The 24692-nt window shown below is 38.4% G+C and overlaps 1 protein-coding gene and 1 non-coding gene across 9 annotated transcripts in view; both read left to right on the forward strand.

Moving 5' to 3' along the window:
* The window catches only part of CCDC148 (coiled-coil domain containing 148), a 339783-nt gene that overhangs the window by 139542 nt on the left and 175549 nt on the right, over positions 1-24692 (forward strand). For all 8 annotated transcript variants that reach the window (XM_073807692.1, XM_073807693.1, XM_073807694.1 and 5 more), the window contains 2 exons: positions 4720-4858; positions 7370-7576. In XM_073807692.1, coding sequence (XP_073663793.1) covers positions 4720-4858; positions 7370-7576 — 346 coding nt within the window. The remainder of the gene's footprint in view (positions 1-4719; positions 4859-7369; positions 7577-24692) is intronic.
* LOC117313089 (U12 minor spliceosomal RNA) lies at positions 8322-8474 on the forward strand. The gene has a single exon (XR_004527552.1). It is a non-coding gene; the product is annotated as a U12 minor spliceosomal RNA (small nuclear RNA).

Below are 24692 nucleotides of genomic sequence, written 5' to 3' on the forward strand. Positions count from 1 at the left end.
ATAGGCCTGGGGTGGGGTGGTGAATAGCTGGGGAGACAGTTTCAGGAACCAGGCTGATTAGATTCAATGTTTGGATGGGTATGATTTGGAAAGACAACTTTGAAAAGTGGTGTCAAGTTGTATTTTCTAGAGGGTCAGACCCAATGCTGCCAAACAAGCAGATTGTGTCAGAACCATCTATTATCCACATTATTCCACCAGTGGCTCACTCCCCTGATAGCATTACACTTGAAGAGACAAGAGCTTTTCTTCAATCGAGATTCACTATGGCCATTTGCCAGTCAAGGTAGTCATCAGATGCTGGTAACTGCATCGGCTAGCATCAGGAGGCCCTAATTGCCATTTTGCTGGAAAGCCCCCTTCACTCTGAGAAAATATAAGACAAGTTCAGCCAGTTAGAATACACAGTGTTTAGTCTCATAGACTTGTCCCTGCTGTTAAGGTACCTGTTGCCCTACATGGGCTGTTTGCCATGGCTGGCTGCCCCCACCCCACTAAATGTCTTTTGATGTCACGGAACCAGAACCCTCGGGAAGTGGTTTAACACGATTATGAAGAAAACTGGTAATTAAGTTGATTGTGAGTCAGGTTAGGATTTTTGTAACGATTCAAACAGGTAGAATTATGGAGACAGTTGGCCTTGGTCTCGTTGAATTCTCACAGCCCTGTTGTCCTCCTTTTCTGAGTTACCTGTTTTGTCTCATATCCTGGGAAATCACGATGAAATGATATTGGTGGACCTCAATTGGCAGTGGGGGATGGAGGGTAAGGACTGAGCAATAAATACCTCATCCTCCTGCAGGCTGAAATTTCCTGAAACATTTTAAATTAGAAAATTTGGATGGACAGAAAAATGGAAATTGCAGAGACCTACCAAAGATCTTTTGTCTGAAGATATTTTTTTTAAGTACAAAATTTTAGGATAATTTGCTATTTTATATAGATATTTTTTTCTACAATGAAAAGATGAAGGTTAGAAAAGATAAATGTCCAGATTTGAATTTAGAAATTCAGATACGTTAAATTTGATTTTATCTTAGATGCCAAGTAGGAAATGGCTACTTTGTTATTGTGAAGAGGCTATCATGTTTGAATATTCATCTTAGATTTTTACTACCCAGAAGACTCAGTATATATATATATATATATATATATATATATATATATATATATATATATATATATATATATATAGTGGTGGAAGTTTTCTCCCTCACAGACAGCATCCTAATGGAGATGCATGACTCTGCCAATAGTGTTGCTGATGTGAATATTTGCTTCAAAATTTAAGCCAGCATCTCTGGAAATTGCTATAAGTACTCTAAAATAATAATATTGTGAGTATTTATATTATCATTTCTTTTTTTAAAGTTTTTTTTAATATAATTTTATTTATTTTTATTTTTGGCTGCATTGGGTCTTCATTACTACGTGCAGCCTTCTCTCTAGTTACGGCGAGCAGCGGCTACTCTTTGTTGTGGTGCGCGGGCTTCTCACTGCAGTGGCTTCTCTTGTTGAGGAGCACTGCCTTCTAGGCGCATGGGCCTCAGTAGTTGTGGCACGTGGGCTCAGTAGTTGTGGCTTGTGGGCTCTAGAGCGCAGGCTCAGTAGTTGTGGCGCATGGGCTTAGTTGCTCCGCGGCATATGGGATCTTCCCAGACCAGGGCTTGAACCCATGTCCCCTGCATTGGCAGGCAGATTCTCAACCACTGCACCACCATGGAAGCCCTATCATTTCTTATAAGCATGTTTTTCGTTTTTATCCTACATCTAATAGAAAAATGACTTACAATTTGTGTAATTGTGGTAATTTGAAAAAGCTGTTGAGATGTGAGGTTTCCAAAATCAATAGGAGCAAAATGGATGTGATCATTGTTCATATCATACTTGGTTTGAAATATGTAGTTTTAATGTTATATTATCTTCATATGTTTAAGTGGTTTTAATGTTGTCACTAAAATGGTACCTAATTAATACATTCATGCAATGTATAAAAATGTACTGAGTACCACTAATTCTTCTGCTGCTATGTTTATTTATAGCAATGCACACTGCTTAACGTGTGCTTTTATTTAAAAAACATTTTTGTAAATGTTTGCTATCTGCACTTTGAGGATAGCCACAATCTTACACCACAATTCAGTATGAGAGATCATCAAAACAATTAGCTTAGAAGTACCTCTCCATTTGCCAAAGAATTTAAATAATTTTTGACAGTTATGGGTAAGGTTGCTCATAGATTATCTTAGGTCAATTCTGTAAAAGCAAATCTGAGACAGGGATTGTAAGAACATGTGATTTGTTGGGCAGTGCTCTCAGGAGAAGGATGGTAAGGGAAGCAGGATGGAGGAGGGGAAGATGTCTGTGGCAGAAGATCTCAATGGAAACAGGTTACAGTTTGCTCCCACAGTGAAACTCTGGAGCACGAATGGCATCACAGAGTTGGTCTCATCTTGAGGCAAGTGGCCTGGCCTTCTGTACCCCCATGTCAGCCAGTCGTTGGTTGAGGTTGGCTCTGAAAGGTGGTGGGAGAATAGCCTCCTGGGTGAGGCAGTTCCCATCTAGCCCAGGACAGTTCTTCAGAGGAGGAAGGTACATTTTGAAGATAAGAATTCTAGCTCATCAAGGTGATCTAGCCTGGCACCAACAGCATCCTTTATATAGATAAATGACAATTTAAAAGAACAGAGAGCTTATTGGACCTAGATTCTGTCGCTTCCTCCTCCCCAGCACATACACCCCTACACGTCTATCCTTGTAATCAAATGAAGATGGAAATTCAAACTGTATTCAGGTCCCTTTGATTACAGAAACAGTTTAAAAGCATTAATGAGGACATCGACTCTGGGTCTATTCCTTTTTCTGATTGCTTGCCACGTAGAAATGTGGCTAACTCTGCTATTAAAATGCATTTATGTTATCATGAATGAAATGAGTTCCTTGAGAGAGGACCTGAGATACTGTCCCTGAAGACTTGAGGGTGTTTTAAATGCCAAAACCACTCAGGCAATCCTTTCTCCAGGGTTAATACTCCTATTTGAGATGCTTTATTTGCAGAAGCCTTTGGCTTAACTGATTCAGAGAGACCCCAAACACTCAATGTGTTCAATGAATGAAATCTCAAATTCTTTCTCTGCAGTATATTATCATGTCATACAGAAGAAATGTAGAGTTTGCTTCTTCCTAATGGAACACTTCCAGCCCACTTTTTCTTCCTATTATAGAGCTGTTAGAGAAGGTTATCTTCTTTGAAAAATAACTTTGTTTCTTTCTTGCTACTTATCAGTATCATGAAATACTTTACAGAAACTGGGTAAGTTGGATGAGGATGGTAGAATTCCCATTAGTGTCACTGATTTAAAGAGGTTTTTATTGTTTTAAATTGTCAAATATTTTTCAAGGGCATAGAGGACATACTGTAAAAATTCTTTAAATTGCACAACTAACTTTAAAATAGAAGGCCAATGATAGAAATAAACAATAGCAAGTCTCCATCTTGGATCAAAGAAATATTTGTTGCTAATAATATTCCCTCTGATTGCATCTGTATTTGATTATTCCAACTTATTAAACAGGAATGATGATATGCAAATAAACTCAGAATAATAAAGAAACATTAATTCAGTCTAGAGTTCAAGCTGATATTGTAACCTTTTTACTTTGCATAGGGCTTTGCTAATACACAAACCAGGCCAGTACCTCGGAAAGTTCTGAACTAAAAAAGGTATTTTGGAGCATGATGGATATGTTATTGGGAAGGTGACTTGAAGGGATCCTGTTACAAATGATTTCTTTAGTGATCTGAAATTTAATGCCACTGGTTATCTTTTTACTACCAATATCTAGTCTTACCTCCACAAAGCAAGAAGCTGAGCGGGTAAAATAAAAGATAATTTTAGACTTACTTTTTTTTTTTTGGCTGCGTTGTGTCTTTGTTGCTGCGAGTGGGCTTTTGTCTAGTTGTGGTGAGGCGGGGGCTACTCTTCCTTGTGGTGCACAGGCTTCTCATTGTGGTGGCTTCTCTTGTCGCGGAGCACAGGCTGTAGGTGCACGACTTCAGTAGTTGTGGTGCGCGGGCTCAGTAGTTGCGGCTCATGGGCTCTAGAGCGCAGGCTCAGTAGTGGTGGTACGTGGGCTTAGTTGCTCCACAGCATGTGGGATTTTCCTGGACCAGGGCTCGAACCCGTGTCCCCTGCATTGGCAGGTGGATTCTTAACCATTGTGCCACAAGGGAAGTCCCTAGACTTACTTCTAAAGTCAACCTTAATATATGCCTTCCTCAGGCCTTGGTTTCCTTTGTGTATTGTTTATTTGACTCTCTACATTTGTGTTTTCCTCCAGTCTAGAAACAGGAAGTTTGTTGAATTAGCAAAATTCCTTTTTAATCTGTAGAGTTAATAATTTATTATTTCATTGGTCATAATTTTTAAAATATTGTTGTAGGCAAGATAGAATAAATATTTTAAAAATATTATGTCTCATTGTTAAACTTCTTCAAATTATTCCTGAAACTCATGGCAAGACCAAATAAAGGATTGAAAGAACCCATTGTGTTATAATTTAGAACTTTTTCTATAGGAGACATTTAATTTGGCTAATGTATTTTTTAAAAAGTCTTTATTTAATATAATCATTATCATTCACTAACAGCTTAAACAGTTTAAGGTCCCTCAAACTCCATGATTGCTTAAAGTGTTGTGACATTTTTATTTCTTCCAGAAACTTCCAATTAAGTGATGAAGACCACTGGTTTTACCAGGCTCTTGTGGATCAGTATCCTGGGGATCTCAGTGGCAGAAGGACTCTGTATCTGGACATGTTACAGAGACATTTTCCTCACAAATCGAGGCATGATTTGGTGAGTGCTGGACCCTATATGCTGGCAAGTTAAATTGTTTTAATGATTGATAATTATTGAGCAAAATATATATATACTTTAAATGGTGCTCTAAAATGATTTTTTTTTCTGCACTCTAGAAAATAATAGGGTTATATTTTGAAAGTCTACCATTTTTCGGGTCAGTGTGGTACATAAAAAGGTGGGAGATCCCTCTGGCCACATTCACTCTTCTGTGGCTTACTTGCCACAGAGAGCTTCACCATGGTCCCCTGGGTTGCTCTGCTAGTGTTGACCTCCAGGTGTCCAGGTGTACATTCACCTGCCCATTTCAGAGGTTCTGCCATCTCTGAGTCTTGCCTGAAAATGGGGTGCCTGCTCCTGCCTTCACACAGCCTACCACACCTCAGTCCTTCTAGTCGTGGGGAAGCCAACACTTGCCTTGGGAGTTGGTGCCTACCTACACCATCCCCACCACAACTCCACTTGATCCCCCTAGACGGGTCTAAACACAAATGCCCCAAATTCATAACTCAGAGTCCTGGCTGAAATTTCCCTGGGAAGTTATGGTTACATTCTTTAGTGGACAAGGTAACATAGACAAGGAAACAGAAGTTACCATGTCACCAGTGAATTTCATAGTAACTCACTTTAAAACATATATGTAAACAAACATGCATAGACTCTTACCTTTTTTTAAAAAAATAAATTTATTTATTTATTTTTGGCTACGCTGGGTCTTCGTTGCTGTGCACAGGCTTTTCTCCAGCTGCGTCGAGCTGGGGCTACTCTTCGTTATGGCACATGGGTTTCTCATTGCAGTGGCCTCTCGTTGCAGAGCACGGGCTCTAGGCACGTGGGCTTCAGTGGTTGTGGCACGTGGGCTCACTAGTTGTGGCTCGTGAGCTTCAGAGTGCAGGCTCAGCAGTTGTGGCACACGGGCTCAGCTGCTCCACGGCATGTAGAATCTTCCCGGACCAGGGCTCGAACCCATGTTGCCTGCAGGGAAGTCCGACTCTTACCTTTTAAATAGGCCATGCTATAAAATATTATCACATACCCTGCATTTTGTAATTGTTTTAAATCAAGCAAGTAACAATACTAGCGTGTATAGAATTTATCCTATCTCAGTCATGTGTAAACTCCTGTAATGCACATAACAGTGGATGAGAGAAGTACTATAGTTATCCTTACTTTTCAGGTGAAGAAACTGAGGCAAAGGCCACACAACTAGTATGACCAACCTCTCTTATCCTTTCCCATCCACCAACCCCCACCCAATTATTTGTTTTAATTCTGACCTTTATTTTATAGCAAATCCTTGTTGTGTAAAAAACATGTTATATAATAATTCATTCTGGATTTTACAAAACTCTTAATTTACTAAATTAGATCTTTCTTTTTATTCCCTATAGATTCTGTTTGCTTCTGTGACCAGCTGTCATTTTTAACTGTGTGGATTTTTATATTTGCCTACTATTAATATGATAAAGATTTTTGCATTTACTTCTTACATTGGGATAATTAGTATGCATTTCTGCATGGTGTATACTTCCTTAATGTTTGCCAAGTTTTAAGCATATTCTTGGCTTAGGGGAATAAAGCTAAGAAGTTTACCAAACAGAATTTAGAAGCTGATATTTGGTTTCAGTGAAGCCATAGCCCGTTTCATTATGTACTTAACCATACCTAAGTTATTTTTTTTAGGTAGGACCAACCTTATGCTGCTCGCTAGCTTCTTTTCTCACATCGCTTAGGGGTTAAGTAATGTATCAAATTCAGAGATGTGGTCTATACTGGCAAAATAAAGAATTATTTAGAGCACTGACTCTCAATTGCAGGAGACACACCTCTATATAAGTATTTCAGAATCACCTACAGAGATTTTTCGAACTACTCAGGCTATCTCCCGTCCTGTTCTTTCCCTCAAGACTCAAATCTCCCAGGGTTGGGATTCACTGGCAGCAGGAACTATTGGTACCTATGTAAGAATGTCATGTCCCTCAGGAGTGTGGGATGGGAAGGACTACTGTCATTGCTATAAATACTTCAAGTTTAGATGTCTGAACATCTGATTGTTTCAGTAATCAAGGGCAAACTGAGTTTTCAGGATTATTGTGGCAATTTTTAATGTTTATTAGCATATATCTAACTGAAGCACCTGGAGTCACTGTTAATACAGCAAAGCTGATTTAAAGATGGAGTATTTTTGAAATTATATGTAGGGGAAATCATATTTTCTGCTCATAGATTCATTGCTATATAGGGGTAGAAGTTGTTTTAGGGCTGTCTGGTCTGACTCCATCCTGTATAAAACTTAAAAACATTTAATGACTGGTCCTCAGTCACCAGTTAGCCATGGGCTCAGAACTCTGGGACTGGTACTTGGTCCTGGTTGTTGTATTTACTATTAAGATGTTTGTCCCTTATTTTTCAAAATCATTGGTTATAATTCATTTTATTCACTTTTGTAACAATGACATAAAGCGTAGGCTCAGTTTCATAAGCGTTTACCACCTGTTACCTTTTCAGGTCGAACATGAAAAATATTGTGACCAATATCGCTTTGCTAAGGAGCAGCGAAAGATCCTGATAGCAAGTTGGAGTAAGAATAGGAGAGACTTTATACAGAAGGCTGTGCTGACAGTGGCCGAGGCCTGTGCAACTCATGAAATGGAAAACATGTTGGTTAAGGATAGGAAAAAGCAACAGGAAGTGTGTGCTGATCTGAAAGCCAAGGTGAGACGCTTTGCAGAAGGTGCTTTAGTATTTGCCTGGGGATTCACTTAAGAATTCACTTTTCCCTTTAGTTCAATTCCAACCTAAAGTCCCATTTCTCTAGAAAGCCTATTTTGAATACAATTGTTAGTTCAAACCATATGAAATTGAAATTCTTTTAGATCAAAAATTGTGAACAATCAACAATTTCATACGGTTCAACCTGAAGTTACTATAACAGGAGGTGAGTATTGAAGTTTTGATTGAGGATGTCCAATACCAACCACAAATGCTGTACATCAGAGTGAGGTGCTGGATGAAAATGCAGAATGTAATTATAAAGTAAATGTCTGGCGCTGCTCCAGACTCATGGACCTCTCATTCACATTAAAGATGTTTTTTAAAAAAAGGGTCAAATTATGAAGAGGAGGGAGGATTTGTGAAGAGAAACATTGAGGAGAGCTTGATGGGCTGTGTGTGAGCACTCAGCAGAGTGAGAGGGGGAGCAGACAGGGTTTTCCTCCTGCTCAGACCCAGCGAGGGGCCTCCAGGATGACTTGGAGAGTTGAGTGTGTAACCCCTGTAGTTGGAGGCTTGAGCACTGGTGTCTGACACTCGCAGGGAAATATAGAGGAATTACGTTAGTGGCAGAACTGAAAACAAGAGTGGCTGCTGTGCCTGGTCACGGGTGCAAGAGTCCTGGAGGCCCCATGTGAATATGGCCTCTCTAGGAGCGTTGGAAGGGCCACCAAACATGAATTGTATCATGCCTTAAACTTATGAGTAAGGAAAATAATGATTTGGGGTGGTGCCAAATCCTTACTGCTAATGTGAGGTGAATTTTTGAGTGGGTAAAGGTTGCCCCTAAGGTGACCTGCTTATTTTGCAGGATGCCTGGGAGTTGTGATTTGGCAATCCGCCTTATACTTAAAGAGTAGAATGGTCTGAACCATACAAACTGGAGAAGCTGAGACAGGACCCGGGAGCTAACTAATTCCCCGAGCAGGGGACTGGTCGGACCTCACAAAATTGCCAACAATATTATTACCCATGAAACTGTTGAACCTGGAGTTGGTGACCTTAGCCAGCTCTCTGAAGCTTAGTAGTTCTGTAACTGCAGTATAATGCCAACTGCTTGTTTGTGGTTGAGAAATAAAGATACATGTGGCATACGCACACACACAGTTGTATTGAGTTACAGCATACATACAGTGCCCAAATATTAATTTACTGATAAATGACATGGTAGGATGATGATGGTGCAACAAGAAATTATATTCTCTTGATAGAAAAAATAAGCTGGTAGATGTTATATTATAGCAGTTAATAGCATATAGAAACAAATGTCTCTATTTTAAAACATTAGAGGAAAAATGTCTGCTCTGCATTTTTTTCTTTTTTTAATATTTATTTATTTGGTTGTGCCAGGTCTTAGTTGCGGCAGGCGGGCTCCTTAGTTGCGGCATGCATGTGGGATCTAGTTCCCTGACCAGGGATTGAATCCGGGCCCTCTGCATTGGGAGCGCAGAGTCTTAACCACTGCACCACCAGGGAAATCCCTGCATTTTTTTAAACAAAAATATATTTCTTTTGACATTGCATAAGCTTAGGACCTAAAAGCAATAGAAGCTGCATCAAGCCCTATCTACCATGGGCTACAGAGCTAATGTGTGTTTCTTCTCCATCTGTGACTGATTAGGAACACTCAGTGACTCTAAAAAAAAAAAGGTGGAGGGTAGTCAGGGGCCACGACAAGTCCTTATGTACTCCTAGTCTGTTTATACTCATTTTGCACACATTATCATTAGCCCTTAAACTATGCTGTAGGTGATATTTTCTTTTTATTGTATTACCTTGAGGTAAACATACATGCAGTAGAGCACACAGAACCTAAGTGTGCTATTGAATAAAGTTTTATAAATATATGCTGCCCGTAGAAATACCATCAGGGTCAAGGTATAGAACCGCTCAGAAGAGTCTCTCATGCCTTTTCTCAGTATATACTGGCCCCATTCATGACCATTATTCTGAATTCATCACCATAGGTTAGTTTTGCTTATTGGTGAATTTCATATGAATCGAATCATACAGTATATACTCTTTTACACTTCTTTCACTCATCATATCTGTGAGTTTCGTCCTTGTTGCATGTTGCAATTATTTGTTCTTTTTTATAGCTGGGTAGTACTTCCTACATAATATACATATACCACAATTTATTTGTATGTTCTCCTATTGATGGGAATTTGTGTTGCTTTCAGGTTTTTGCTGTTATGATAATGGTGCTATGAACATTCTTGAACATGTCTTATGGTGGTCATAGGCCCTCATATCTCTTGGATAAGTACCTAGGAGTGGAATCGCTGCATCATAAGGCTCATGGGTGTTTCACTTTAGTAAAGACTGCCAAATAGTTTTCCAAAGTGGTTATATAAATTTGCAGCCACTTTCAGTTGCTCCACATCCTCACCAACATTGATGTTGCCAATCTTTCACTTCAGCTAATCTGATGGATGTGTAGTGGCACCTCATTATGATTTTCATTTGCATTTAGAATAAAGATATTGAGCAGCTTTTCTTATGCATATTGGCCATTTGAATATTCTCTTTTGTGAAATGGCCACTTAGGTCCTTTGCCCATTTTTCTATTCCATCGCCTGCCTTTTTTTCTTACTCATTTGTATGTTCTTTATATATTCTGTATGCAGGTTCTATTTTTTTCTCCCAATCTGTAACTTGTCTCTTCACACTCTTAACATTGTTTTTTCATAAACAAAACTTCTTAATTTTAATGAAATTTTGTTTTTTTTAATTTTAAATGTCTTTGAGGTATAAGTTATATACTGTACAAATCACCCTTTTTAGTGTACAGTTCTGAGTTTTGACAAATGCCTGACACGTAACCTCCCCTGCAGTCAGGATGTAGAACTGTTCCATCACTGTCAGCCATCCTTCATGCCTCTTTGTAGTCAACACCTCACCCACCTTCAGCCTTTGGCAACTACTGATCTCTGTCCCTATAGTTTGCCTATTCTAAAATGTCATATAAATGTAACCATTATAGTATGCGCTTTTTTGAGTCTGGCTTTTTTCCCTTAGCATAATGCCTTTGAAATCCAGCCACGTTATTGTGTATGTCAATAGTTTCGTCGTTTTTAATTGCTGTGTAGTATTTCATGATATGGGTTTATCACAGTTTATCCATTCACCAGTTGTCTTCAGTTTTTGGCAATTAGTGGTACTTTGCTTATGGTGGGAGTAGGCTTCAGGCTTTCCCTGTGAACCTGAGCCCAAGAGAGAGACTTGCTCCTCTTGCACCTTCTGCTGCAGTAGGTTCTTACTAGCCCCTTGCTAGCCTGGCTGGGGAAGAGGCATTCTGCTTTCTTGGTTCAGCCTCAGTCTTGGGCAGGACCTATGTCCCTGGGTCTTGGGGCCAGGACCTACTCAGTAGCTGTGCCCTCCTCCCCAGGGCAGATGAACTCCAGACTCGCCTCTGGTCTTGCTTGTTCCTGTGAGGGAGAGAGCTTGCTGCTTCTTCCCCAGGAGAGGAAGATTTCTTTGTTCCCTTTCCCCAGCTGTAAAGGGTCTATACTTGCGCCCTGGTGAGTTTGCTGCTCTGCATCCCTCCCCACCCACAGCGCCTTTTGTTCAGTAGGGTTTTGTTCCTCTCTCGCTGATTTGCACACCCATAGGGAACTTCCTCTGCTCGCTTACCCTGACCTCCATCTTTCTTAGGAGCATTCTGTGAGGTTTGTAGAGAAAAGCCTGTGAAGGGGTGTAAATTCCCCTCACGTCTGTAGCTTCCATGGGTTTTATACAGAAGCTAACACTCTGCCACAGCAGCAATTGTTAAAGTGTAACTATGGGATCATCACAGTTTTACCTGCAATCTTCTTATCCCTTCTAGGATGGCCTTGTCTTTTCCAGGGGCTCTGCCTCAGGTAAGCCAGTCTGTCTTACCAGAAAGGTAAGACATCTACCTTTCTTTAAATCTCAGGCTAGTTTATTGCCCCATGACCTCTTCTCCGATGGGTTCAAGAAAAGTTTTGATGTTGTAGGCTATTCAGCTTTTTCTTGTGGTTAAAGTTGGAGCAACATTTTCCTGCTTTCTGGAAGGTCCTAATGAAATACTATTTATCAATCTTTTATGTGCTCTATTTAAGAAATCATTGGATAGTGGCATGGGGTCATTTTCAAAGGTCTGAGATTTTCCTGCCCAGCAAAGCTCTTGCCAGAGGTTTGGGCTCCACCCAAAACAGTGAGGTGGAACAGCAATAAATGGTAACCTGAAGGTGGAAGAGAATTAGCTAAAGGAAAATGTGTATGGGGAATTTTCCAGGAACAGTCCAGACAAGAAAACTGATAGGAGGGCAAGAGTCAGCATTAAGCACCTGCCGGGTTTACTGGGGACAGCGTCAGTCACCAGTCCAATGAGAACTCTGCTTCTCCCCTTTACCTCTCCTCCCCTTTTCCCTCCCACTCCTGGACTCTGATGGCCTAAGCATGTAGGGAATGAAAGGAAATGTTATCTTCTGAATAAAGAGGGAAGAGTTGCTTAATCTCTTAGAACTAGACAATTTAATTTTGAATCAAGACTGTATTTTGTGACTTAAAGTGACTGGGACCCTCTGTAACCCAAGAGTGAGCCATGGGTTCTGCTTAGTTTTCATCTAGTGACAGGAGAAACATCTGAATGGGGGACAAAAATAAGGCAGTGTTTTGATTATTTCCCATACATCATGCTGCCCAACGTATCAGGCGTATTCTGTGGAGAGCCCCCAACATCTCAGGCATTCGAATAGATGCTTTATAGGCATTTTCTGATATTACCCTCAATGACAAATCCAAGTTAAAATGTGCAAGGGGTGCTGTAGAGCACTCACCCATGAAATCAGGAGCTGGGGTCAGTGGAGACAACATAATATGGAGTCTCCACAGAGACACATGGTCACAATATGGTGAACAACTATCTCTGAACTTTTGGAGTTGCATCCTCCAAAGAGTAAATGTGGGCAGAGAGTGGAGAAATTGGAACATAAAGTAAATTGTGGTAAAATGGATTCTATTTTCCATAGAGACAGTGTTATCATTGGAGTTTGTGTTCCTGATCAAGGACTGAGACTCAGTAAATTATAGCTCGGACCAAAAATATATCATAAAAGAAAAGGGGTAACTCTATCAATTCAGTAGTAATTAAAAATATTAAATTATGCTCATTTTTTTTAACCTGTAAAGAAACTTGGAGATTTATCCCTAGTCTTCATTTTACAAGTCTGAAGGGTGAAGTCCTGAAAGATAAAGTGACCCGCCTTAAGGTTCACGCCAGCTCAGTTGATTTGAAATTCCGTATTATCACTGCCCTACACAGCTTTGCATACAAGAATCTTACAAAATAATGGAAGACATTTATTATACTGTGGGCCCCAATGTGCTATAAAATAGACTCACAGAATGTGAAAAATATTACTTCATTGTGTCATAAATTTGACCTTTCTAAAACCAACATGCTAGCTATAATAAACATTAGTTAAACATTTAACCATAATTTTGTTCTTAGTCTTGGAATTTAAAGGGGCTTGTGGGGGATGATTTAGACGATTTGTGTCTTTAAGAAAAGAGTTAAAGGAATTTTGAAATAATGAGTTCTCTGTCTCTGTTTTATTTTGGTTTTCCATCAGTAACTGCTGCTGTAGCAAGTAGAGGCTTTTAGGCCTCTCACAAGAGGGCTGAGATGAAAGTGGGAAAGTAGAGATCTTATTCTCCTGCTCCCACAAAACCTGCTCTTTGTTGCCCTAAATTTTCCTAGACTACCAGCCCCAGACCATCCTGGCACTAGCCTAGACCACTCTGTTAGCTGTGCGCTTGATTCCTTAACATCCTCGTCTGTCTACAGAATGGCTGGGGAGCCTCATTCCCAGATCTGTCTCACAGTTGACTTTCTCTGTGTCCATACTGGGTGGCCAAGTACTACTAAGGAAAAGTCATCTTATCCGGACTCTCAATGAAATGTCAGCATGGGAATCCTTAGTCTTGTCCTTTGTTCACCAGTTCTTCCTATTCCCCTTATCACTGTTTCAAAAGATCACCTGTCCTTACAAGACTCTTACCTAACACCATACACCCTCCCCACCAGACTCCCAGGAGACAACCCACTTGCTACTTTATCAATAAAATGAAGTCATGGAGGTATGAAATCGACCCTTAATTCCTGCCTTGCCCACCCTGTGTCTGTCTCCTGCTAGTCCCCTGCTTCCCTCCCAATGGAGGATGTGATGTCTTCTACACAATGACATCCAGTCCTTCCCTCTGATGTTTGGGACTGTGACCCATCTAACCACTTTAGAAATTGGGTTCTACTGATTATCCCCTTTCCTTATTTTTTTCTTTATTTTTACTCTGTGGGGTATTTCTCTCAGTCATCCTCTAGGACCTGGGCAGTCCCTATTCTCTACCCTTTCATTTGAAATCAACCTTTTGAAAGAATAATCTAGATTATATTTTTCTCCAGGACTTGTGACCTCTGCACTCCACCAAAATCCTCTCCTCTCTCCAAAGTGACCAGTGACCTCCATATTACCTAATCCAGTCAACACTTTTCCTTCCTGATCCTAGTGGACCTCTCACACTGAAAAATCTATGTCCCCTATACAACTGCAAGCAGGAACCCCATCTTATTCATCCTGGTATAACATACACCCCCTCCAACTCCTCTAGCCCTCCAACACCTCCCCCACATCAGATTTTTCAGTGATTGGAACACATTTGGTGCTGAGTAACTTTTGTCGAAGTATGTAATAAGGCTTAGGCATTTTTTTCTCTTCTTCTTAATAACCTCTTGAGATAGTACCATTTTCACTACCTTCTTTTTACCTTATTTATGAGGGAATCTTGCTGTAGAAACAAGTATGTAGATGTGCAAAGTCATTAAGAAATGAAGTACAAGTCTTAATTGTCAACACTGAATACGCTTCAGAGTCACATGTGACTTTAAAAAGAAAACCTGATAATCTATAAAACTGAGGTATATTTTGGGCATGAATCATGTTACCAGGCACTTAGTTTTCTTCTTGACTTCATCTGGTTTTTGTGCCCTTTTCCCCCATCTCTAGCTAATGAACATCCTAACCAAGAAGCCATAGTAGTTAGGGAAGTCAGATAATGATGGGGTAGAAGACACCTTTTTGAATAAATAGCATTTGAACACCCTTTCCACACTTTGATCATTTTTCATGGCATCAACTCCTCCCATAATCTCCCTTCTCCACAGATTTCAGCCTCCTTTGCTTCTGGAGAATAGACTTAGACTTCGGTTTTACAAATCAGATGGTGTATGGTACTTTAATTTAAAATGTAGTTTTTGAGTTCCAATTCCAGTGATAATGAATAACCGATACCACCATAAACAACTATAAAACATGAACAAAATATTATTTTAAAAAATGTTTGCAGGCATTGGACAGCCAGTGCCTGGATAAGATCCTTGAAATAAAACTTTGAAGGTGAGCCCTATATTTGCTCAGAATTTCTTCCTGACATCCTGTGTTTTTTCTTTTTTCTTTTTTTTCCCCCATGCTACACGGCTTTCAGGATCTTAGTTCCCCAATCAGGGATTGAACCTGGGCCCTCGGCAGTGAAAGCGTGGAGTCCTAACCACTGGACTGCCAGGAAATTCCCCTGACATCATCTTTTAATATAAGGTGGAGAGAGAAATAACCCAAGCAGAAAATTATAATCTTGATAGGTGAAGGAAGCAGATATTGGAGTTTGGCCTACAAAGGCACCTGAGATTTGGAGGATAGGGTACCAGAGATGAAGGTACAGCAGATAAAGAGCCTCCAAAATGCCTACAAAAATATCTCATGGGTCCTTTGCCAAATTATAAGCTCTGAATGCAGAGAATGAGATGCCAAAAGGCCAAGAGAGAAAAACTACTGATAGGCTGATAACTGAATAGAAATTTCAGAGGTCACACAGTTTTGGGGAGGTGTAGATATTTGAGTCCTAGCCCAGCTTATGTGGAGAAATCCTGGTGAACATTCTAGACGTTCAGCTGAAACTCCAGGAAGGTCATGCCTTAAGGGTATGGGCTGCACTCGAGGATTATGGACAAAACTGAAACAGACCTACCATAAAAAAAGTAAAAATAAATCATCAACACAATCCAGGAGATTTTGTGGCAATTTAACTACCTTCCAGACTAAAGACTCAACACTGTTTAGAGAAAAATAATATAACTTAGAGCCTCTAGGATATATCCTTCACAATGTTCAGCCCCAGATAAAAATTACCAAACATTCAAAGAAACAGGAAAAAGTGACTGATTATAAAGGAATAAAACTGTCTCAGAAATGAACTAGATATTGCAGTTAAAAGGTGAGAACTACAAAATAATTATGACAAATGTGTTAAAGAAAATGGAAGAAAAGATGAAAAAATGGATGAAAATATGGAATATTTCAGTAGAGAATTAGAATATATAAAAATGAATCAAATGGACATTCTAGAAATGTAAAATATAATACCTGAATTTAAGAACTCGTTGGATGAGCCTTAAGAGCAGACTAGACATTATGAGAAGGTAGAATTAATGAACTTGTAGATCAATACACGATCTTCAAAATGAAGTACATGAAGAGAAAAATAATAAAATGAAAGCAGAATAGAGAACATAAGAGAGATATGGAACATAGTAAAAAGGTTTAATATACAGGTAATTGAAGTCCCAGAAAGAGGAGAGAGAGAATGAGATAGAGACAGTATTGAAGAAATAACATACAAGAGCTTACCAAATTTGATGAATGACATTAATCTATATTTTCAAGAAACTCAGCAAACTCCTAAGATGGATAAATACAAAGAAAAGTATTCCGAGGCACATATAATGAAACTACTGAAATGAAAGGTAAAGAGAAACACAGTTATATGAAGAGACAGATATGGCATGGAGAGCCATCTTGCTGGTGTGATCCCAAGCAAATACAGCATGTTCTGGGGTCAGTGATGATGGCAGCAACTTCCTGATTGTGCCAGAGCCAGTATGACCTTTGCCAGACCAGCTCTGTGATGTGTGGTTCTAGATGTTATTCCTGGAAACTTAGTCTAGAGCTTGCTTCTCAGACCCTTCCAAAGACTGTGAACTTTCTAAAGCCCTTTAATTCTTTCCTTCTTTAACTAGGGTGGATTCTCTTTTGCACAACTAATAAATTGACACAGATGATGTCTGGGTCTTGCTGGGCTATTCTAACTTGCCTGTGTGCTGACTGCAGGTTAAGATGAGCAGGAGTTGGAACCAATAATGGCCCATCACTTACCTGGTCAAGCTGGAACTGATGCTGTAGGCACACGGTACCCTATATAGGATCACCTCAAAGGGAGAGGTAACCACAAAAAACTTACCCATCAGTCACATGGCCTGAAGGACTAGATGCAGGGGAAAGGTTGCTTTTACCACACGATAACAATCTTTCAATGTCCACAGTGTTATTTACTTCTATTTATATTTCTGGCATCATCTCAGGGGTGTTTTCTTTGGTTATGAGAGATAATGCAAGTTTCTTCTTGGGAATTAATGATCCTCACATTATATGTTTCCTGGATCAAAAAAGAAAAAAAATGCAGTTAGAAAAACTTGGATATTTAGTTTACCACAGGAACTGGCAAGGATTCAGTGGTTTCTGCCAATTTAGAGCATTTGTTCATGAATATCTCGGTGTGGTTAACTGTGCCATGCACCATCCACACAATCAGTGTTATCAATGAATCTCGTACGGTGCTGGATGGACCCAGGGGCCCTATAGTCTCTGCAGTTGGAGACATTCACAGAGAAGTTCTCTGTGGTTAACCTTAGATATAGTATCAGCGGAATCAAGAGAGCTTTGAGGAATCATAGGCATTGATACTAGAGTGATTTTTGCTCACAGAGGCAGATGGCATTTTCTCTATACAGCTATATTATGTTATCTATGGCTCTTGGCAGGTAGCTAATTGAAATTGCACAGGGCTTAGGGACTTGATGAATCTATGTATTTGTTCCAAATAATATATTCAAAGTAGCCCTACTCTTAAAATGTCTTAGTTTTAAAAAACATATTTGTCAGCATTGGGGTCTATTTATAAAGTCTAAAAGAGACTGTACTTTTTAATGTTCTTTGCAACAAGAGCCTTATGTTTCAGTGGCAAGTCATAACAATTCACAAGATGTCTTGCAAATGAGGATACTTCATGTGACATACTTTGTATGGGATATTTGTATTTTACAGTAACTTTGTTCAGTATAACTTCAGGAAATCATAATTTCAAGGACTGCGTAATTTAAGAGAGGAGGCCACAACTTGGAGTCAGAAAGCCAGTATTTTAAAAAAATTTTATTAAAAATGAATACATATCTACTAAAAAAAATGTGTGCCTCAATTAACAGAATAGAGAATCCAGAAATAGGCCCACACATCCATGGTCAATTGATTTTAAACAAAGATACAAAGTCAGTTTTGTGGAGAAAGGGTAGTTTTATGTACAAATGGTGTGGGAACCATTGAATATTCAGATGCAAAAATAAATGAATCTTGGTACATACCTTGTGACCTATACAAAAATTAACTCAAAATGGATCACTGACCTAAGTGTAAAACTGAAAACTACAAAACACAGGGAAAGACAACATAGGAGAAAATCTTTACGACCTTGGGTTGGACAAAGATTTCTTAAACACGACACTAAAAGCACTACCCCTAAAAGAAAAAAAAAAAATGACCATTTGGACTTTCTCAAAATTAAGAATTCCTGCTCATAGAAAGATACTGTGAAGACAATAAAAAAGGCAGGCCTTCCAGTAGGAGAAGATATTTGCAAATCACATATCTGATGAAGGACTTGTATTTGAATTTATAAAGAATTATCAGGATTTACAAAGTGTTTTGTTTACTTAATGATAAGTAAACAAACAACTCAATTAAAAAGTAAAATATTAGAAAAATCACAAAACAAGTTATATGGCAAATAAGACATGAAAGTATGCTCAATATTATTAGTCATTAGAGAAAAGAAAATTAAAACCATCATGGGATATAAGTATATACCTATTAGTCTAAAATAAAAAATCTGACCATACCAAATATTGCCAAAAATGTGGAACAACTTGAATTCTCATACATTCCTGGTGGGACTGCAAACTGATAGTCACTTTGCAAAACATTATTGCAATTTTTTGTTTTTGGAAGTGCATCATATGAGTTTATTGACACTTCTAAGAAGCCCAAGAAGACCTATTTTGAATAGGTTTCTAAATACAGAATTTTTTATAAGTATTTATGCAGACCTTTCACGATACATATTACAGAGAGGCAAGATTTCCTACTCTTTTTTTTTTCTGTTCTTTTTTTTTTAATTCAAACAAAAAGTCACAAAAATTTTAATCATCCTCATCACTTCACTCAGTCCCATGTAATTAATTTTTTTTATCTTGATCTTTTGTTAGCGCTTTTATGAATTCATCAGTTTTCCATTAGAGTTCTGAAAATGCTTAGTCATTCAGTTCAGCAGTATAGTCAGTTACCAGAAACGTGTACTTGTCAGAGTCTTTTCCATGATTCCTTGAAGATGAAACCCTTTTATAGGAACATTTTTGCAAAAGCATCAGAGTACACCCAGAACTGTCTGTAAATGACAAAAGACTTAAAATGACCATGGTTAAAGATTTGATGAAAGTTCATAATAATGCAATTGACAAAGAAATTTAGTTATTCCTGAGATATACATTTTAAAGTAATAACTAGAATTATGACTCATAACATTATACCAGAACATACAAGATTTTTAGAAATTTCATGCAATGTCTGAAACATTTATATTAACATATTTCCATACAAATAACCCAAAGAAAGTTCAGTATTAGTTGTTTTTAGTTTGTTTGTTTGTTTGTTTATACTGCAGGTTCATATTAGTCATCAATTTTATACATATCAGTGTATACATGCCAATCCCAATCGCCCAGTTCAGCACACCACCATCCCCACCCCACCACGGTTTTCCCACCTTGGTGTCCATACGTTTGTTCTGTATATTTGTGTCTCAACTTCTGCTCTGCAAACCGGTTCATCTGTACCATTTTTCTACGTTCCACATACATGCGTTAATATACGATATTTGTTTTTCTCATTCTGACTTACTTCACTCTGTATGACAGTCTCTAGATCCATCCACATCTCAACAAATGACTCAATTTAGTTCCTTTTTATGGGTGAGTAATATTCCATTGTGTATATATATATATATATATATATATATATATATATATATATACACACCACATCTTCTTTATCCATTCATCTGTCGATGGGCATTTAGGTTGCTTCCATGACCTGGCTATTGTAAATAGTGCTGCAGTGAACATTGGGGTGTATGTGTCTTTTTGAATTATGGTTTTCTCTGGATATATACCCAGTAGTGGGATTGCTGGATCATATGGTGATTCTATTTTTAGTTTTTTAAGGAACCTCCATACTTTTCTCCATAGTGGCTGTATCAATTTACATTCCCACCAACAGTGCAAGAGGGTTCCCTTTTCTCCACACCCTCTCCAGCATTTGATGTTTGTAGATTTTCTGATGATGGCCATTTTGACTGGTGTGACGTGATACCTCATTGTAGTTTTGATTTGCATTTCTCTAATAATTAGTGATGTTGAGCAGCTTTTCATGTGCTTCTTGGCTATCTGTATGTCTTCTTTGGAGAAATGTCTATTTATGTCTTCTGCCCATTTTTGAATTGGGTTTCTTTAATATTGAGCTGCATGAGCTGTTTATATATTTTGGAGATTAATCCTTTGTCCGTTGATTTGTTTGCAAATATTTTCTCCCATTCTGAGGGTTGTCTTTTTGTCTTGTTTATGGTTTCCATTGCTGTGCAAAAGCTTTCAAGTTTCATTAGGTCCTATTTGTTTATTTATTTATTTATTTATTTTAATTTTTAGAGTACGTGGGCCTCTCACTGTTGTGGCCTCTCTCGCTGTGGAGCACAGGCTCTGGACGCGCAGGCTCAGCGGCCATGGCTCACGGGCCCAATCGCTCCGCAGCATGTGGGATCCTCCCAGACCGGGGCACAAACCCGTGTCCCCTGCATCGGCAGGCGGACTCTCAACCACTGCACCACAAAGGAAGCCCTGTTTATTTTTGTTTTTATTTCCATTACTCTAGGAGGTGGGTCAGAAAAGATCTTGGTGTGATTTATGTCAAATAGTGTTCTTCCTATGTTTTCCTCTAAGAGTTTTATAGTGTCCGGTCTTAACATTTAGGTCTTGAATCCATTTTGAGTTTATTTTTGTGTATGGTGTTAGGGAGTGTTCTAATTTCATTCATTTACATGTAGCTGTCCAGTTTTCCCAGCATCACTTATTGAAGACACTGTTTTTTCTCCATTGTATATCTTTGCCTCCTTTGTTATAGATTAGTTGACCATAGGTGCGTGGGTTTATCTCTGGACTTTCTATCTTGTTCCATTGATCTCTGTTTCTGTTTTTGTGCCAGTACCATATTGTCTTGATTACTGAAGCTTTGTAGTATAGTCTGAAGTCAGGGACTCTGCTTCCTCCAGCTCCATTTTTTTCCCTCAAGACTGCTTTGGCTATTCGGGGTCTTTTGTGTCTCCATACATATTTTAAGATTTTTTGTTCTAGTTCCGTAAAAAATGCCATTGGTAATTTGATAGGGATTGCATTGAATCTGCAGATTGCTTTGGGTAGTATAGTCATTTTCACAATATTGATTCTTCCAATCCAAGAATATGGTATATCTATCCATCTGTTGGTATCATCTTTACTTTCTTTCATCAGTGTCTTATAGTTTTCTGCATACAGGTCTTTTGTCTCCCTAGGTAGGTTTATTCCTAGGTATTTTATTCTTTTTGTTGCAATGGTAAATGGGAGTGTTTCCATAATTTCTTTCAGATTTTTCATCATTAGTGTATAGGAATGCAGGATATTTCTGTGCATTAATTTTGTATCCTGCAACTTTATCAAATTCATTGATTAGCTCTAGTAGTTTTCTGGTGGCATTTTTAGGATTCTCTATGTATAGTATCATGTCATCTGCAAACAGTGACAGTTTTACTTCTTCTTTTCCACTTTGTATTCCTTTTATTTCTTTTTCTTCTCTGATTGCCATGGCTAGGACTTCCAAAACTATGTTGAATAATAGTGGTGAGAGTGGACATCCTTGTCTTGTTCCTGATCTTAGAGGAAATGCTTTCAGTTTTTCACCATTGAGAATGATGTTTGCTGTGGATTTGTCTTATATGGCCTTTATTATGTTGAGGTAGTTTCCCTCTATGCCCACTTTGTGGGGAATTCTTATCATAAATGGGTGTTGAATGTTGTCAAAAGCTTTTTCTGCATCTATTGAGATGATCATGTGGTTTTTATTCTTCAGTTTGCTAATATGGTGTATCACATTGATTGATTTGCATATATTGAAGAATCCTTGCATCCCTGGGATAAATTCCACTTGATCATGGTGTATGATCCTTTTAATGTGTTGTTGGATTCTGTTTACTAGTATTTTGTTGAGGATTTTTGCATCTATATTCATCTAGTGATATTGCTCTGTAGTTTTCTTTTTTTGTAGTATCTTTGTCTGGTTTTGGTATGAGGGTGATGGTGGCCTCCTAGAATAAGTTTGGGGGTGTTCCTTCCTCTGCAATTTTTTGGAAGAGTTTGAGAAAGATGGGTGTTAGCTCTTCTCTAAATGTTTGATAGAATTCACCTGTGAACCTATCTGGTCCTGGACTTTTGTTTGTTGGAAGATTTTTCATCACAGTTTCAATTTCATTACTTGTGATTGGTCTGTTCATATTTTCTATTTCTTCCTGGTTCAGTCTTGGAAGGTTACACCTTTCTAAGAATTTGTCCATTTCTTCCAGGTTGTCCATTATATTGGCATAGCGTTGCTTGTAGTAGTCTTTTAGGATGCTTTGTATTTCTGCGGTGTCTGTTTTAACTTCTCCTTTTTCATTTCTAATTTTATTTATTTGAGTCCTCTCCCTATTTTTCTTGATGAGTCTGGTTAATGGTTTATCAATTTTGTTTATCTTCTCAAAGAGCCAACTTTTAGTTTTATTGATCTTTGCTATTGTTTTCCTTGTTTCTATTTCATTTATTTCTGCTCTGATCTTTATGATATTTTTCCTCTGCTAACTTTGGGTTTTGTTTGCTCTTCATCTCTAGTTCCTTTAGGTGTAAGGTTAGATTGTTTACTTGGTATTTTTCTTGTGTCTTGAGGTAGGCTTGTATAGCTATAAACTTCCCTCCTAGAACTGCTTTTGCTGCATCCCATAGGTTTTGGATCGTCGTGTTTTCATTGTCATTTGTCTGTAGGTATTTTTTGATATCCTCTTTTATTTCTTCAGTGATCTCTTGGTTATTTAGTAACGTATTGTTTAGTCTCTATGTGTTTGTGTTTTTTACGGTTTTTTCCTTGTATTTCACTTCTAATCTCATAGCGTTGTAGTCAGGAAAGATGCTTGATATGATTTCAATTTTCTTAAATTTACTCAGGCTTGATTTGTGACCCAAGATGTGACCCAAGATGTGATCTGTCCTGGAGAATGTTCCATGCACACTTGAGAAGACAGTGTAATCTGCTGTTTTGGGATGCAATGTCCTATAAATATCAATTAAATCTATCTGGTCTATTGTGTCATTTAAAGCTTGTGTTTCCTTATTAATTTACTGTTTGGATGATCTGTCCCTTGGTGTAAGTGGGGTGTTAAATCCCCCTACTATTATTGTGTTACTGACGATTTCTCCTTTCATGGTTGTTAGCAGTTGCCTTATGTGTTGAGGTGCTCCTATGTTGGGTGCATATATATTTATAATTGTTATATCTTCTTCTTGGATTGATCCCTTGATCATTATGTAGTGTCCTTCCTTGTCTCTTGTAACATTCTTTAATTTAAAGTCTGTTTTGTCTGATATGAGTATTGCTACTCCAGCTTTCTTTTGATTTACATTTGCATGAAATATCTTTTTCCATCCCCTCACTTTCAGTCTGTATGTGTACCTAGGTCTGAAGTGGGTTTCTTATAGACAGCATATATATGGGTCTTGTTTTTGTATCCATTCAGCAAGCCTGTGTCTTTTGGTTGGAGCATTTAATCCAGTCACGTTTAAGATTATTATCGATATGTATGTTCCTATGACCATTTTCTTAATTGTTTTGGGTTTCCTTTTGTAGGTCCTTTTCTTGTGTTTCCCACTTAGAGAAGTTCCTTTAGCATTTGTTGTAGAGCTGGTTTGGTGTTGCTAAATTCTCTTAGCTTTTGCTTGTCTGTAAAGCTTTTGATTTCTCCATCGAATCTGAATGAGATCCCTGCCGGGTAGAGTAATCTTGGTTGTACGTTCTTCCCTTTCATCACTTTAACTGTATCATGCCACCCCTTCTGGCTTGTAGAGTTTCTGCTGAGAAATCAGCTGTTAACCTTACGGGAGTTCCCTTGTATGTTATTTTTCATTTTTCCCTTGCTGCTTTCAATAATTTTTCTTTGTCTTTAATTTTTGCCAATTTGATTACTATGTGTCTTGGCGTGTTTCTCCTTGGGTTTATCCTGTATGGGACTTGCTCTGCTTCCTGGACTTGGGTGGCTATTTCGTTTCCCATGTTAGGGAAGTTTTTGACTATAATCACTTCAAATATTTTCTCGGGTCCTTTCTCTGTCTCTTCTCCTTCTCGGACCCCTATAATGCAAATGTTTTTGCGTTTAATGTTGTCCCAGAGGTCTCTTAGGCTGTCTTCATTTCTTTTCATTCTTTTTTCTTTATTCTCTTCCGCACCAGTGAATTCCACCATTCTGTCTTCCAAGTCACTTATCCGTTCTTCTCCCTCCGTTATTCTGCTATTGATTCCTTCTAGTGTAGTTTTCATTTCAGTTATTGTATTGTTCATCTCTGTTTGTTTGTTCTTTAATTCTTCTAGGTCTTTGTTAAACATTTCTTGCATCTTCTTGATCTTTGCCTCCATTCTTTTTCCAAGGTTCTGGATCATCTTCACTATCATTATTCTGAATTCTTTTTCTGGAAGGTTGCCTATCTCCACTTCATTTAGTTGTTTTTCTGGGGTTTTATCTTGTTCCTTCATGTGGTACATAGCCC

This window comes from Tursiops truncatus, chromosome 7 (genome assembly GCF_011762595.2).
Source record: "Tursiops truncatus isolate mTurTru1 chromosome 7, mTurTru1.mat.Y, whole genome shotgun sequence".
In the NCBI taxonomy this organism is placed as follows: domain Eukaryota; kingdom Metazoa; phylum Chordata; class Mammalia; order Artiodactyla; family Delphinidae; genus Tursiops; species Tursiops truncatus.